The 15,970-nt window shown below is 40.1% G+C and overlaps 2 protein-coding genes and 1 pseudogene across 4 annotated transcripts; 2 read left to right on the forward strand and 1 right to left on the reverse strand.

The window, feature by feature from the left end:
• Positions 1-289: 289 nt before the first annotated feature.
• On the reverse strand, positions 290-3,532 carry LOC122315802. 2 transcript variants are annotated; one of them, XM_043131971.1, is made up of 4 exons: positions 3,287-3,532; positions 2,691-2,788; positions 1,234-1,362; positions 290-1,133 (listed from the first exon to the last, which is right to left on the reverse strand). In XM_043131971.1, exons 1-4 carry the CDS (start codon positions 3,413-3,415, stop codon positions 686-688), a joined length of 804 nt encoding a protein of 267 aa, XP_042987905.1. In that variant the 5' UTR covers positions 3,416-3,532; the 3' UTR covers positions 290-685. The 2 variants fall into 2 exon arrangements, with proteins under 2 accessions (XP_042987905.1, XP_042987904.1); XM_043131970.1 differs by having other exon boundaries at positions 290-1,145.
• An 8-nt stretch (positions 3,533-3,540) lies between these two features.
• Positions 3,541-6,450, forward strand: LOC122315801 (phosphoribosylformylglycinamidine cyclo-ligase, chloroplastic-like). 2 transcript variants are annotated; one of them, XM_043131968.1, is made up of 8 exons: positions 3,541-4,129; positions 4,307-4,401; positions 4,476-4,577; positions 4,680-4,739; positions 5,314-5,486; positions 5,637-5,739; positions 5,828-5,986; positions 6,142-6,450. In XM_043131968.1, the coding sequence occupies exons 1-8, from the start codon at positions 3,796-3,798 to the stop codon at positions 6,310-6,312; spliced, it is 1,197 nt and encodes a 398-aa protein (XP_042987902.1). In that variant the 5' UTR covers positions 3,541-3,795; the 3' UTR covers positions 6,313-6,450. The 2 variants fall into 2 exon arrangements, with proteins under 2 accessions (XP_042987902.1, XP_042987903.1); XM_043131969.1 differs by having other exon boundaries at positions 5,880-5,986; positions 6,142-6,294.
• Positions 6,451-7,385: 935 nt separating this feature from the next.
• On the forward strand, positions 7,386-8,890 carry LOC122316318 (annotated as a pseudogene).
• The last annotated feature ends 7,080 nt before the right edge of the window (positions 8,891-15,970 follow it).

Raw genomic sequence — 15,970 nt, forward strand, 5'->3', positions numbered from 1 at the left:
AAAAAGAGATCAAAATATGAATCTAAAGCATGTTTAATTTACAGCGAAATGAGAAATTACAGGGTTTTGTTGACGGTGCCCCTAGATTGAAGTATCAAGCAACGATGTTACAATGCCGGAGTTCTGGTTCCGTTGTATATTTCACCAACAAGCTCAGTTTGTGTTCATGGTGATCAAGAGGGAGAAAAGCTCAATCCATGGGGCACTACCAAATCACAAGTATCAGACATGGCTCATTCACAGCGTTTTGCACTAATTTTTTTTTCCCTTCTGGGTAAATGCACAACGATTTAAGCGGAAGGCAATTAGGTGTAAACGATTCCCATTATAACAACTAATGCCACATATATCTCTATTTACAACATCAAAAGATTCAAAACCACAAGCGAAGCTCGAGTTGCTGCATGCCTAGAATCAAGAGGGACTAAAGGGGAAACAAACTAAGTCCCAAGTGAACACACTTCTATTTTTAGAGAAGAAACTGTCAGCAACTGTACCTATGCATGAAAAGATGAGATCATTCAAACAAATTCATGAGTCACCTATGTAGTAGCTGAGATGATCCAGCCAAGATATGTTGAGATATGTTGGGGCTTTGAAGTAACACAAGCAACAGTGATCCCACAGTAAAAAGATGCCCATGATGAGATTTGAGCTTTGTATTCTAATGCCTGTCCTGAAGAATCTAATCCCCAGAACCATTCCCTTTAACATTCATATTCAATACTCTGCAAGACCTCTCTCGGTTAAAATCAGAGTCTGGCACACCCATTGAAGAACACTCCTCAATTTGATACTCCCTCTCATCCACCAGAGACTTCATATATGGCTCTTCAGCTTCTATATTAGGTACAGGATCTTGTCCTGAACAAAATGCCAGTTCATGAAATGATGGGCCAGTAGGCTGTGTTCTCATCACAGATCGCAAGAGTGCAGCCCTCCTCAAGTCAGCTGAATGACATATATCACTAGGTGATGAGGGGAACCGACCCTCAGAGTCTGAGCCTCGTTGACGAGGCTGTGAACAAGTGACAGTAGCTGGAACAGCATAGCCATGCGAAGGGTGTGAACTAGAGGAAGTTGCATACGAGAATCCACCAAGAGGTCTTTGATACCTGTATGGAGAGACAGGACTGGTGGGCACACTGTCAGGTTGGGATAAGCAAGTGTTTATGGGGGTCGTGTGAACTAGAGGAAGTTGCATACGAGAATCCACCAAGAGGTCTTTGATACCTGTATGGAGAGACAGGACTGGTGGGCACACTGTCAGGTTGTGATAAGCAAGTGTTTATGGGGGTCTCACAAAATCGAGTGTCATCCAAGTCTTCTGACATTGGTGAATACTGCAAGGACAACTCATCCCTAGAACCATAGAAAGAACACAATGAAATTCAGTACCATAATAATAAAAAAAATTATTTAGAATTACTGAAGATAGTATCTATAGCAAGGAAGCTATATATAAATTTGAAAGCAAGGAGTCTCTCAAAACAAAGTAATCTAGTCACCAGGAGTCTTTCTGTACATTGTATAAGGCTTTGTTAGGCCAAAATCATACTTCGTTCCCTTGGAAGCCTATTTGGAAGAGTAAGGTGCCTCCTAAGATTGCCTTCTTTGAGTGGCCAGCAAATCTTGGAAAAGTTTTGACATTGGATAATTTGAGAAAGAGGGGTCTTGTCATAATGGAATGGTGTATGTTTAAGAAGAATGGAGAAACAGTGAACCATCTTTTACTTCATTGTGAGGTGGCAAGAATGTTACGGGCGGAAATCTTTTATAGAACTGGCATTGCTTGGGTAATGCCCAAGAGGGTGGTTGATTTATTTGCTTGTTGGCAAAGATGCATGACCAATTCACATATTGAGGATATATGGAGGATGATTCTTTTATGTATCACGTGGTGCTTATGGATTGAAAGGAATGGTAGAAGTTTTGAAAACAAGAAATGTTAGCCTCATGAGCTAAGAAGTTTCCTCTTCCATACTTTTATTTCTTTGGACATCCTCTTGTGTACTTAATGGAGCTTGCTTCAATGACTTTCGTATCCCTTTCTAACTCCTTTTTATGTAACTAGGTGTAAACTGTTTGTATACCTACTGTGTATTTGGGTTATGCCTATTTACTTCCATTAATAAATTGTTGTCTTTACTAGTAAAAAAAAACGTAATGAACGGATAGTCACAACAGAGATGGTGATGATTTCTCACATGTTCACATCAAAGGATTGTTTCTTTTAGTTATCTACCCAACCTAGAGTGACAAGGCTGCGATGAACGTCGAATGAGCCCGAAAGCAAAGAGAACACCAAAATCACCGGCAAATGGATTCCATGTGATCTGCTACCACATCTGCAATTAATTGGCTCCACTTCTTTCTCAACTGTTTTGAACTCAATTTTCAATTGCCATAGTTTCCATTCAAAACTTAAAAGTACCAAAACGATTGGAATATATATTTGGGAAATATCAACCATGGAGTGCTTAAAATAAACATTAAGAGACAAACCAAAGACCTACCAAAATTCCTTGCGCCCCCATTACCACCAAAGCCAAGGCTAGGGACAAAACCAACTACTTGAAAGTCATTGCGTGGTGAAAACTTTCTTCCAGCATAATGCAATGTTTTATTCGTCCAAGTCATGAACTTTTCTTCGGAACACCGGTAAACCGAAAAGACAATTGATAACTTACCTGGGGTAGAACATGATTTCAGACCTCGCTGGAGATTCCATGATATTCTCAGGGAGTGGGTCTCCAACCGTCAATCCATTCAAACTGGACGCCATTATCTGTGGTATAATAGAAAAATAAAAAGAAAAATCAAGGACTTGAGCTGCAAATTTACAGCAAATTTCAGAGATAAACTAAAGCCAAACCTCTTAAAATCTACCACCCAGCAAACCAAATACACACATAACCAATTAAGACAAAATAGAAGATCGATGTGAAATTTGATAGGCACTCAAACAAACTCTCTACAAAGTGCACGTTTTTTGTAATCGATTTTATTCCAAGAAACCCATAAGCATAACAGAGATTAGAGTTTAGACTTTGGAACACAGACTTTGAAGAATACCCATTTAAAAGAATTCGAGCCACATTGTCCGCTAAAACCGAAAGCCCTTGGTTGAAAATAATAAAAAGGCTAATTTTCTAAACGTTTATAAACATGACAGAAATGAATAAAAACATTGTGGAATTATTATATATATTTATATGTAACAGCATAAACAAAACAAAACGAGAACTATATTAGGAGCAAAGAAAAAAAAAACACGGAACCAAACCTCGCTGAGGTAGCGTTTGTGAGAATGGAGATTGTCGACGTAAACCTCATCTTCTGGATCTCTAGCTCGCTTTCCGCTGGGCGATGATGTTGACGATGTAGATGCTGCTGAGTTCGAGTCTGAGCCCATTATTGCTTCAATTCCAATCTTACAAATTCGAAACCAAAATAAACGGAGATAACTTTTCTTTTCTTTTGAATATTTTGGAGTTCAGAATTGGGAGTTAGAATAAAGAAATAAAGGAAGATCGAAAAACAAGCATAGATATTAACCTTCCTCGCACGTGCCCGACCCCCGTGTGGGACTTCCCACAGGGCAACAACCACTTGCTTTACCCCGCCTCACAGGCTGCCCAAACCCGATACACATTTTTCGGGCACTTTCCGCCGGAACAAACAAAAGCCCTAGATATTCCCCGTCAAGTCCTCATTGCATAATTTGCATTCCCGCTTCCTTTCCCCTTCTCTTGCCTACTCCTCTGCTCTCACTGTTTGAACTTCTCTCTCACCATGTCTGCTACCTATGGAGTTAACACAGAGCTATCCCGCTGCGTCCTCCGCTTAATCGGACCATCCGATCATAGCCCTATTCCAATCCAAAGGCATTCCACTCTCCCTCGGTTTTCCAATCTATTTCTGTCCTTATCAGCGGCGTCCGAGAACTTAAAAGTGACAAGAAGGACGAGGATTTCTCCCCGCGTGCTTTCGATGCCGAAGAACAGTTCCAGTGAGAGTCTAACGTACAAGGATGCTGGCGTGGACATAGATGCTGGCTCTGAACTTGTTCGTAGAATTGCCAAAATGGCACCGGGAATCGGTGGCTTTGGTGGACTTTTTCCTCTCGGTATAATTTTGTTTCATTTTTTTTTTTTTTCACTGGGGATGTAAGTTTCTTATTTTCTCATTATTTATATCAAGAGGTGCAAATTCGGGACCGTGGGGAAAAAGACTGAGCTTGATAACGTTTTTATGAGTATCTGTCTTTTGGTTTCCGGTTCTCTAATCGGATTCTCATGTCCAGGTGATTCATACCTTGTTGCCGGTACGGATGGCGTGGGAACCAAACTTAAACTTGCATTTGAAACTGGAATCCATGAAACTATTGGGATTGACCTGGTAAAACTTTGATGTTAACTTAAATCATTTTGTTATCTGTGATCAGCTCTCTAATGAACTTCTGCCTGCTCCAGGTTGCGATGAGTGTCAACGATATTGTTACTTCTGGAGCAAAGCCATTATTTTTCCTTGATTACTTTGCTACTAGCCACCTTGATGTTGACCTTGCTGAAAAGGTGCACAAAATGCAACAGACTGACTGGGTTGTGTAGCTCTTTGAAATGGTACATGCACTTTAAGCATAAGCTGATTTGATCTTTGTCTTGGTTCTTCTATAGGTTATAAAAGGAATTGTTGATGGTTGCCAACAATCTGATTGTGCTCTTTTAGGAGGCGAGGTACTCAATTATTGTTCTTTTTAATAGCGTTTCAAAATTGTTTAATAGTTGATAGTGCTGAAGGTTAAGGAAATGTCGAGTACAGTGTATTTAACCTTGTAACAAAGTTCTACTACCCGTGAATTGGCTGAGCATGCAATAAACGCTATTTCATTTAGGCAAACAAGCTGACGTATTATTAGAGGCCATTTCAAGTTAATGGTTGCCACGGCAGGGAGTACTTAAAATTCAATCTTTTTAAAATATTGCAAGTGTCTGGTGAGTTGAGTATTTTTATGGTAAACCCAGGTGTTAACCAGTGTTTCTTGTAGCTCTGTGGTTACTAGAATCAAGCACTAGAAGTCTTTTTTAAGGGATCAAGATAGTCCCTGGAATCTAAAGATGTGGTTGACTATGTTCAAACTTCTTGTTCGACTTAAAAGAAATTTACTGATTTGGACATGCCATTGCCCATTTGGATGGAGGATAAATTTATGTATTATGTTATGAAGTGAGGTTTGAACTATTAGATAAAACAAAATATGCATTTTTTAGCCTCTTAATATGTGCTTTATTGGTTTTACATACTTTTTAGACTGCAGAGATGCCGGATTTTTATGCTGACGGTGAGTATGACCTCAGTGGTTTTGCGGTTGGCATTGTAAAAAAAGATTCTGTAATTAATGGGAATGACATTGTGGCTGGAGATGTCCTTGTTGGTCTGCCATCCAGTGGTGTTCACTCTAATGGTTTCTCTCTTGTAAGAAAGTTAGTGTTATTTTCAAAAGTTTCCATTTTTCTGTTATTGTCATATGTCAAATGAAAAGGCTTCAGCAAATGAAATAGTTTTTGCTCTCTTATAACTATGGGTGAAGCGTTTATCTATGCCAATTGCTGATATGTATGGTGACTTCTCAGGGTTCTAGCTCGAAGTGGCTTTTCTTTGAAGGACAAACTTCCTGGTGAAGATGTTTCATTAGGTGAAGCTTTGATGGCCCCAACTGTTATCTATGTTAAGCAGGTTACTTATTGCCCTCCCTCTATAATGCTTCATATTGTCGTGTTATCTAGCTGAAAAATGCTTTTTCCCCCCTTTCCTTCCAAATTAGTTGCTTGGCTTGATTAGCAAGGGTGGGATAAAGGGGATTGCCCACATCACAGGTGGTGGTTTTACTGACAACATACCTCGCGTGTTTCCAAAAGGCCTTGGAGCTGTCATCCATAAGAACTCCTGGGAAGTCCCAACTCTGTTTAAGTGGATTCAAGAGGTAAAATACACTTCTCCTAATAGAAATATGAGACGAAGACCAAGCAAATGTTTGGCTGAGTACTTCTGTTGGTTATTTAATATGAATGTTTTTACTTTGGGTTGTATATATGTTTCTTGATAAAATAGTTGAATTTCTTCTTTCCTTCTGATTAGGCGGGAAAAATAGAAGATGCTGAGATGAGACGGACTTTTAACATGGGCATTGGAATGGTTCTAGTTGTGAGCCAGGAGGCATCTAATAGGATACTTGAGGGTGGAGGTGGGCCTTATAAAGCATACCACATTGGTGAGGTTGTAAGTGGGGAAGGTGTCAGCTATCATTGAATTTTGTATCATGTGTTAATTGCAGCAAACACATAGGCTGTAATTTATGAATTTGAGGGAATGGTGATCTGATAAAGGCTGTTGTTCTATAGAATGTTGTAACTTTAAATGACCAGCATTCTATGATTTTGGTTCAAAGCTTAGCTGTTAAATCTTTTTTCTCAATACTCGCTTGGGATCTTGCAAAGGAACGGTCTATGATCCCTCAAAATGCAAAATTTCATGTGAGATAAATTCCTGCCCAGTTTCACTAACCAGCCAAAGCACGATGATGTCTTCATCTTGAGGGATTACAGGAGGGCTACAATTTTTTTTTTTTTTTTAACAGTAATGTACCTATTACCACGAACTTATCAAAAAAAAAAAAAAAATGTACCTATTACCACGACGATGAAATTATTCTAGCACCGAAACTACTGATGATTTTAAAGCAAGAAAAGTGGTGAAATTTAAAGAGAGAAACAGAGATAATATTGAGTCATGCTCTTAATTCATGTTCTCTTTCTATGGTTGCCGTTCTGTTGGATACGAATTCCACTCGGCTTCTGTGGTTACATCAAAATCTGCTTTCATCTCCATATTTTAATTGGCTCTAGCTGTCCTACCGGTACCAACTGCCACAGTGGAGGGACCTGTGACCGTCAGTATAACTTATTCCTTTCCATTCTCAGACTCTGTTCTATAAAAGATTTATGCCCATAGCATTCGTGCCACCTCACAATGAAGTAAAGATGGCTCACGTTTCTCCATTCTTCTCAAACATATAACACCATTCTGTTACGACAATACCCCTCTTTCTCAAATTATCCGACATCTAATTCTTTCCAAAGCTGCTGCCCACCCAAAGAAGGCAATCTTGGAGGGATCTTTTCCAAATAGGCTTTCAAGGGATCGATCATCGAAGTATGATTTTGGCTTAACAAAGTCTTATACAATTATCGTACAGAAAGAATTTTAGTTCAATACATTTGATCTCCTTGTGACTACATTTAAATATTGAAATGAGTTGAGTTGTGAATACTAATATTTTATGGATTTCATTGAGATGGATTTAACTTTTTAGATTAAAATATATGAAGTAAGTGAAATGAGTTAAAATTTTTTTATAATAAATTAAAAAAATAGTCGGTCTTATTAATAATTTGTTTGAAATGAGTTGAGTTTGATTCAATAACTAAACACAATTTAAATTACTTTGTTTTGAGAGACTCTTGCTTACGAATTTATGTATAGCTTCTTTCCTATAGACTCTATCTATAGTAATTCTAAATAAATTTTTTTAATTATTATGGTACTGAATTTCATTTTCTTCTCTCTATTGTTCTAGGGATGAGCTGTCCTTGCAGTATTCACCAATGTCAGAAGACTTGGATGACGCTCGATTTTGTGAGACCCCATAAACACTTGCTCATCCCAACCTGACAGTGTGCCCACCAGTCCTGTCTCTCCATACAGGTATCAAAGACCTCTTGGTGGATTCTCGTATGCAACTTCCTCTAGTTCACACCCTTCGCTTGGCTATGCCGTTCCTGCTACAGTCACTTGTTCACAGCCACGTCAACGAGGCTCAAACTCTGAGGGTTCCCGTCATCACCTAGTGACATATGCCATTCAGCTGACTCGAGGAGAGCTGCACTCTTGCGACCTGTGATGAGAACACAGCCTACTGGCCCATCATTTCATGACCTGGCATTTTGTTCAGGACAAGATCCTGTACCTAATATGGAAACTGAAGAGCCACATATGAAGTCTCTAGTGGATGAGAGGGAGTATCAAATTGAGGGGTGTTCTTCAATGGGTGTGCCAGACTCTGATTTTAACCGAGAGAGGTCTTACAGAGCATTGAATATGAATGTTACAGGGAATGGTTCTGGGGATTAGATTCTTCAGGAAAGGCATTAGAAGACAAAGCTCAAATCTCATCATGGGCATCTTTTTACTGTGGGACCACTGTTGCTTGTGTTACTTCAATGCCCCAACATATCGTGGCTGGATCATTTCAGCTACTACATGGGTGACTCATGAATTTGTTTGAATGATCTCATCTTTTCATGCATAGGTACAGTTGCTGACAGTTTCTTCTCTAAAAATAGAAGTGTTCACTTGGGACTTAGTTGTTTTCCCCTTTAGTCCCTCTTGATTCTAGGCATGCAGCAACTCGAGCTTCGCATGTGGTTTTGAATCTTTTGATGTTGTAAATAGAGATATATGTGGCATTAGTTGTTATAATGGGAATCGTTTACACCTAATTGCCTTCCACTTAAATCGTTGTGCATTAACCCAGAAGGGAAAAAAAAAATTAGTGCAAAACGCTGTGAATGAGCCATGTCTGATACTTGTGATTTGGTAGTGCCCCATGGATTGAACTTTTCTCTCTCTTGATCACCATGAACACAGCCTGATCTTGTTGGTGAAATATACAACGGAACCAGAACTCCGGCATTGTAACATCGTTGCTTGATAATTCAATCTAGGGGCACCGTCAACAAAACGCTGTAATTTCTCATTTCGCTGTAAATTAAACATGCTTTAGATTCATATTTTGATCACTTTTTTCTTTCTGCGTTCGTATCTTCAATTTCTTTCTTTCTTTTATATTTTTTTTTATGATATGATAGAGAATTTTGGAGACCATGCAAATGCAATTATATATTTTACCCAATCAAACCCCAGAGTCCGTGTTAGTATATTTTTAGTCTAGTGTGTGTTGAGAGCCACCCAAGTGGTCTAATTTGCACATGCACCGTAAGGTGCTTTGGCTTATTAGGCCACCCATTCTCCCTTGACAATGTTAGGCGCCTCCCACAGACAACCCATCCCATAATTTTAGCAGCAATTTGCTGCACCGAATTTGGCAACCGTTTGAGGAGAACTCCTCCTATAAATAAGAGAGAGTTCAGATGCAGAAAGATCATCCTCACTAAGGTGAGAGATCAAGGGCAGTGGGAGAGGAGAAAGAAAGAGGGACGTGAGGGAAAATTAAGAATTTGAAGATTTTTATAAATCTTGTACAAAGTTTATAAAAGCGGCTCCAGTGGATGTAGGCAAGTTGCCGAACCACTTTAAAATTGTTTTGTGTGATTTTTGGACAGGTTAGAAGCACAACAATTGGTATCAGAGCACTCGTTCGAGCTGTCCGAAAATTCAAGTTGTTCAAAATCAATTTTTGACAACTCCACGGTGTTCCTCGCGTCGAGACGAATCCGTTGCCGCAAACGGAATCGAAAACGGAGGTCGGACGAGGCTACACGCGCCCCTAGAAGATCGGCGCGTGCATCTGCTGCAATCCACGCGCCCCACACGCTCTGGAGGTTGAAGACGCGTGCACCACACGTGCCCCCACGCGCGCCAGAGGTTGAAGCCGCGTGAAGGACACGCGCCCACGCTCCCCCACGCGCCCTAGAGAGGTTCGGCGCGTGTGTCACACGCGCCTCACTCTCCCTCACGCGCACAGTACTGTACGCGCGTGTATTACACGCGCCAACGCGTTGCCCACGCGCACTGTACAGCGCGTGTATCTCACGCGCCAGACAGATCAGAACCGTCCGTTTTTTTAGATCTGTTTTTGGCTAGATCTAAGCCATTCGGAGTCCGATTTCGACGATCAAATAGTGCTTTCCAACTATTTGGATCATTCCGGACTCATCCGTACGGTCGAAATTTTGAGATTCGGCATCAATACATTGGATCTGAACCATCTACATGTTGCAGATCATTTTGGGCTTGATCGTAGCCAGTTGGAGTTCCATCGCGATGATCAAATAGTGGTGGCAAACTATTTGGATCATTCCGGACTCATCTGTACGGTGGGAATGTTGAGATTCGCCATCGGTACAGTCGATCTGAACTGTCGAGGTGTTGCAGATCATTTTGGGCTTGATCGTAGCCAGTTGGAGTTCCATCGCGATGATCAAATAGTGGTGGCAAACTATTTGGATCATTCCGGACTCATCTGTACGGTGGGAATGTTGAGATTCACCATCGGTACAGTCGATCTGAACTGTCGAGGTGTTGCAGATCATTTTGGGCTTGATCGTAGCCAGTTGGAGTTCCATCGCGATGATCAAATAGTGGTGACAAACTATTTGGATCATTCCGGACTCATCGGTACGGTGGGAATGTTGAGATTCGCCATTGGTACATTTGATCTGAATCGTCCACGTGTTGCAGATCAGTTGTGGGCTTGATCGTAGCCAGTTGGAGTCATGATGGACTCATTGGTTTTGGGCTTAATTTAAGCCAGTTGGGATCGTGAAATTTGATGGAGCAAATTTCAGATCATTGGACGATGCTGATTAACTTGTTATATCAGCAGGTTTTGACAGTCATACAACTCATGGAGCATATTGTTATTAAGAGGAGAACCGCATCGGATCTCGTTGTGGCTTTCTTTGAAAAGCCAGTTGCAAATAACAAAGTGCAGATGAAGCTTTGGTGTGGTAGTGTGGATACGTACAGTCTAAGGAGGTTCTGTCTAGGAGATTGGAAATTTTAAGTGTGTCCATTGTGACCCTCCAATCTTTCCTGGGAACTGACTTAGTGAGGTACTATTCATTTCTACGGTAAATTCATTAAAGCAATGTCATGAAGAAACAGTTCAATTTCAGAAAAGGCAGAAGGTACTATTGTTGCCCAATAGCATTTGGCGTTATGGTCAAAAGGTTGGGAGGTCATGGGAATGGCTATGAGTAATTCTGCAAAGAAGTCGAAGTTGAAGTTTCTTAATGTAAGAGATCTTATCCTAGATGAGGAGGTGCGCAGAAGAGATTCTGGCAAGATCTCGAGTTGTTGGTCCTGAATGTTGATTGTAAGGACAGAGGCAAGTCAAGATCTGGACAACAGATGACTCGCTAGAAATTGTGGCAAGACAGGCCACAAGAGACTGCTAAAATCAGGAGAAAATTGTGAATGATGCTGTGAATATGGTGACCGAAGAAATACATGGCATTGCATTTCTTGCAGTACACAATGCTATTAAAGACAGCTTGAAGACAGCAGTCATTCAGTAGTGTTTTCTCAAAGGCGTTGAAGGGCAAATCAATCCCTGAAGCCAACAGTGATACTAGCGACTGGTGAAACAGCAGTTTCGGCAAATGGCTCCAAGTCAGTAAATGGAGATACTGGTATTGATGCTAATGTTGTGTCTCTCTCCATGAAAAAAGAGACATGTATATTCTCATGGTATGAGTTGCCATGATAGAGGATGTGTTAATGTTAGCAGGTCCACAAGTTTACACACAGGCATTGGTTTGGCATTAATGCAGGGTGTGTGGTGGAAATTCATGTCGATGGCTGATGAACTTCCAGGAGAGCCAAACGTGGAAGTTACACCATAGTTTTCAGCAAGGTTATTTTCGACATGGGCCGAAGTGAAATGCTTGGAATTAGTTTATTCTGAGTGGATATGCTTTTATGGTGAAGCATGATAGCGGGAGCTATGAAGATCTTCATTGAGGTGGAGCTTGGCTGTGGGACCAGTCAAAGTCACAAGGTGGAGATTGTTGCTATTGTTGCCAATAGCATTTGGTGTTGGAAGGTCACGAATGATTAATTGGTCTTGGCTCGTGGTAATTGTCGTGTGAATTAGATGAGAAAGTAAAAGGAACCCAGTTTTACTTTTCTAAAGAAATCTCCCTAGACCACGACATGAAGTACATGTGTGAGAGATGGGAACAAAACGTCAGATGTTCCAAGGATATCTACACCTAAATAACTGCCAAGACGATCAGACTTCCATGGTGGTTACTACCTTAAAATGTATCCTGCTGAATGAAGGTAGTGAACTACGATATGAAGAAAAATCTTGCAAGAATGGAGATTATGCAAGTCGGAGACTGCACACAAGATGGGTACATGTGACTGAAGACAGCAGCAGGATGAAGGGTCAGTCACCCAGATCAGAGATGAGACCTCAGCAACAGGTTCTCTGATATGTGTCAAGGTCTATGCGAGACCATTGATTCCCAGTGCAGTGAGAGATGTGTTGCCCTATGTAGATGTGTTGATTAAGGGCATTGTACGTAGTGAACTAAAGTTATGCATCACTTTAGTTAGTCTTCTGACTTGAAGACATGAGCTGTAAAATTGTATAAGGGATCATGCTGGAAATAGAGCTCGGCATGTTGAGAACCAGTCTCCAGGTTGGAGATTGGTGTGATTGTAGGATTATGGAGCCTGGTTTGAAAGCTGTAAAGGCACCAAGCAGATTGTTCGCTCGGATGTGGCTAGAGCGAAGCAGATTGTTCGCTCGGATGAGCCTAGAGCGAAGCTCAGTTTGCTCAAGGTGTACATGAGTGCGAACTCATGGACTCGAGCAAAAGAAGAATCCTAGAGAGTTGAGATTGTGCAATTGAGCACTGGTAAATCTCCTCTGAAGAAAATCCCTTGCAAGCTCCGTGGATGTAGACGATGCTAATGCATTTGAAGATGCATTTGGAGAAGCATTTGGACATCCATTTGAAGACGTACCTGCAGATGCATTGGAGCGTATTCGATAGCAGAAGTCTCTCATGTCAAAGAAAAATGTGTATTCATTTGAAGAATGAATCAGTTTGCAAGCAGCCTGGTATGGTACACTTGGGTGGAGGGGGTGATTGTTGAGAGCCACCCAAGTGGTCTAATTTGCACATGCACCGTAAGGTGCTTTGGCTTATTAGGCCACCCATTCTCCCTTGACAATGTTAGGCGCCTCCCACAGACAACCCATCCCATAATTTTAGCAGCAATTTGCTGCACCGAATTTGGCAACCGTTTGAGGAGAACTCCTCCTATAAATAGGAGAGAGTTCAGTTGCAGAAAGATCATCCTCACTAAGGTGAGAGATCAAGGGCAGTGGGAGAGGAGAAAGAAAGAGGGACGTGAGGGAAAATTGAGAATTTGAAGATTTTTGTAAATCTTGTACAAAGTCTATAAAAGAGGCTCCAGTGGATGTAGGCAAGTTGCCGAACCACTTTAAAATTGTTTTGTGTGATTTTCGGACAGGTTAGAAGCACAACAGTGTGTATATATATTATACATACATACAAATATATGACAGGATATTTTTATTAAAAAAACCACTATATATTTATTTACTCATAATATATGATCCACGCAAACACTCATCTTTTGTCAGCTCTTGCTCTCTCTAAATATATTAGAAAGAAAAATAATTGATGCAGGTAATTTGGTGCAGGAATTGCGCACGAAAAAAGAAGTGAAAAATAAAACAGTAGGAGATGTGCGCAATTCCTGCGTCAACTCCCCTGTACGTAGCATTTCTGGTTCAAGAGACACGGACTGAGATTATGTGAGCTCATACATTTTCCTTCGACCAAATTTAGAGAAAAACTGTGTCAAATAAATATCTAAAATCTATAAATATGTTATAAAACTATCGAAAGGAGAGAGAGAGAGAGAGAGAGAGAGAGAGAACTCAGAGAAGTTATGAAACTTATAAATTTCTTAAAGAATTCAACGATATATATAGGCATACAAAGGAAACTATGCAAGTTACTATGCAGTACTATGCTGGCACTATGCATATGTCGGCCATTCACTATACCAGTTACTATGCAGTACTATGCTAGTACTATGCACTGTGCGATGTCGGCTATTTACTATGCCAGTTACTATGCAGTACTATGCTGGTACTATGCACACTGTGCTATGTCGGCCATTTACTATGCCAGTTACTATGCAGTACTATGCTGGCACTATGCACTGTGCATTTGACGGCTAGCTCAAGGTGGTCATACAATTTTACAATGTTATTTTACAACACTCCCCCTTTGGATGACCACATATAATGAATATGTCTCGTTAAAACCTTGCCAAGGAAAAACCATGTGGGAAAAAACCAATGGCGAAGGAAAAAGAGTACAATATTCATGTGTACCGTAAAATGCTTTAAGATTGCCTCATTAAAACCTTGCGAAGGAAAACCCAGTGGGATAAAACCTTAGCGAAGGAAAAAGAGTACAATCAGCATAAGTCTTCAAGACGTTACTCCCCCTGAAAAGTGCATGATAAAAGGTCTTCAAGTCTCCGCATTCCAATGTTCTGCACAATCTTCTTAAATGTTGCAGTTGGTAATGCTTTTGTGAATAAATCTGCCAGATTATCACTTGATCGTATCTGCTTGACTTTAATTTCACCTTTTTCTTGAAGTTCATGAGTATAAAAGAATTTAGGTGAAATATGTTTGGTTCTATTACCTTTGATATATCCTCCTCTAATTTGAGCAATACAAGCAGCATTATCTTCGTATAAAGTTGTTGGACTATCATTAATCACTGGAAGACCACACTTTTCTTGAATATGTTGGATCATTGATCTTAGCCAAATGCATTCTCGACTTGTTTCATGAATTGCAATGATCTCTGAGTGATTTGAAGATGTAACAGATAGTGTTTGTTTGACAGATTTCCATGATATAGCAGAATTTCCATAAGTAAATACATATCCAGTCTGAGATCTACCTCTGTGTGGATCTGAAAGATAACCTGCATCTGCATATCCAACTAATTGTGGACTTGAACCATATTGATAAAATAATCCCATATCAACCGTACCTCGAAGGTATCGAAGGATATGTTTAATGCCATTCCAATGTCTTCGAGTTGGTGCGGAACTATATCTTGCAAGTAAATTAACTGAAAATGCAATATCAGGCCGAGTGCAATTTGCAAGATACATCAGGGCTCCAATTGCACTGAGATAAGGTATTTCAGAACTAAGAATTTCTTCATTGTCTTCATAAGGACGAAATGGATCCTTCTGCACATCAAGTGATCGAACAACCATTGGAGTACTCAGGGGATGAGCTTTGTCCATGTAAAAGTGTTTCAAGACTTTCTCTGTATAATTTGACTGATGAATGAGAATTCCATTTGGCAAATGCTCGAGCTGCAGGCCGAGACAAAATTTCGTTTTGCCAAGATCTTTCATTTCAAATTCATTCTTTAAATATGTAGCAGTTCTTCTGATCTCTTCAGGAGTTCCAATAAAATTTAGATCATCAACATAAACCGCAATAATAACAAATCCGGAGTCTGATTTCTTAATAAAAACACATGGGTATATTGGATTATTCTCAAATCCTTCTTTCAATAGATATTCGCTAAGGCGTTTATACCACATGCGTCCGGATTGTTTTAACCCATATAAAGATCTTTGAAGCTTAATAGAATACATACTTCTGGATGTACTCAGATTAGAAGCTTCAGACATTTTATATCTTTCAGGAATTTTCATATATATGTCATGATCTAATGATCCATATAAATATGCGGTGACCACATCCATCAACTGCATATCCAATCTTTTTATAACTGCCAAACTAATCAAATATCTGAATGTGATTGCATCCATAACAGGAGAGTATGTTTCCTCATAATCAATCCCCGGTTTCTGCAGGAAACCTTGTGCAACAAGTCGTGCTTTATATCGCACAATTTCATTACTTTCATTACGTTTACGTATAAATACCCATTTATATCCAACGGACATTACACCCTTTGGTGTTTGTATAATTGGTCCAAAGACCTCTCGCTTTGCTAGCGAGTTTAATTCAGCTTTAATAGCTGATTTCCATTTTGGCCAGTCATCTCTACGTCGACATTCTTCGACAGTTCTTGGCTCAATTTCTTCATTACTTCTGGTAATGTCAAGAGCCATT

Source organism: Carya illinoinensis, chromosome 7, assembly GCF_018687715.1.
Source record: "Carya illinoinensis cultivar Pawnee chromosome 7, C.illinoinensisPawnee_v1, whole genome shotgun sequence".
Lineage (NCBI taxonomy): Eukaryota > Viridiplantae > Streptophyta > Magnoliopsida > Fagales > Juglandaceae > Carya > Carya illinoinensis.

Coding starts and splice junctions, on each gene's coding strand:
- LOC122315802 (XM_043131970.1), bottom strand. CDS start 3,415: ATGGGCTCAGACTCGAACTCAGCAGCATCTACATCGTCAACATCATCG. Junction 2,789..3,286: donor ACAAACGCTACCTCAGCGAG/GTTTGGTTCCGT, acceptor ATTATACCACAG/ATAATGGCGTCCAGTTTGAA. Junction 1,363..2,690: donor GAAATCATGTTCTACCCCAG/GTAAGTTATCAA, acceptor CTATGGTTCTAG/GGATGAGTTGTCCTTGCAGT.
- LOC122315801 (XM_043131968.1), top strand. CDS start 3,796: ATGTCTGCTACCTATGGAGTTAACACAGAGCTATCCCGCTGCGTCCTC. Junction 4,130..4,306: donor TGGTGGACTTTTTCCTCTCG/GTATAATTTTGT, acceptor TCTCATGTCCAG/GTGATTCATACCTTGTTGCC. Junction 4,402..4,475: donor AAACTATTGGGATTGACCTG/GTAAAACTTTGA, acceptor TGCCTGCTCCAG/GTTGCGATGAGTGTCAACGA.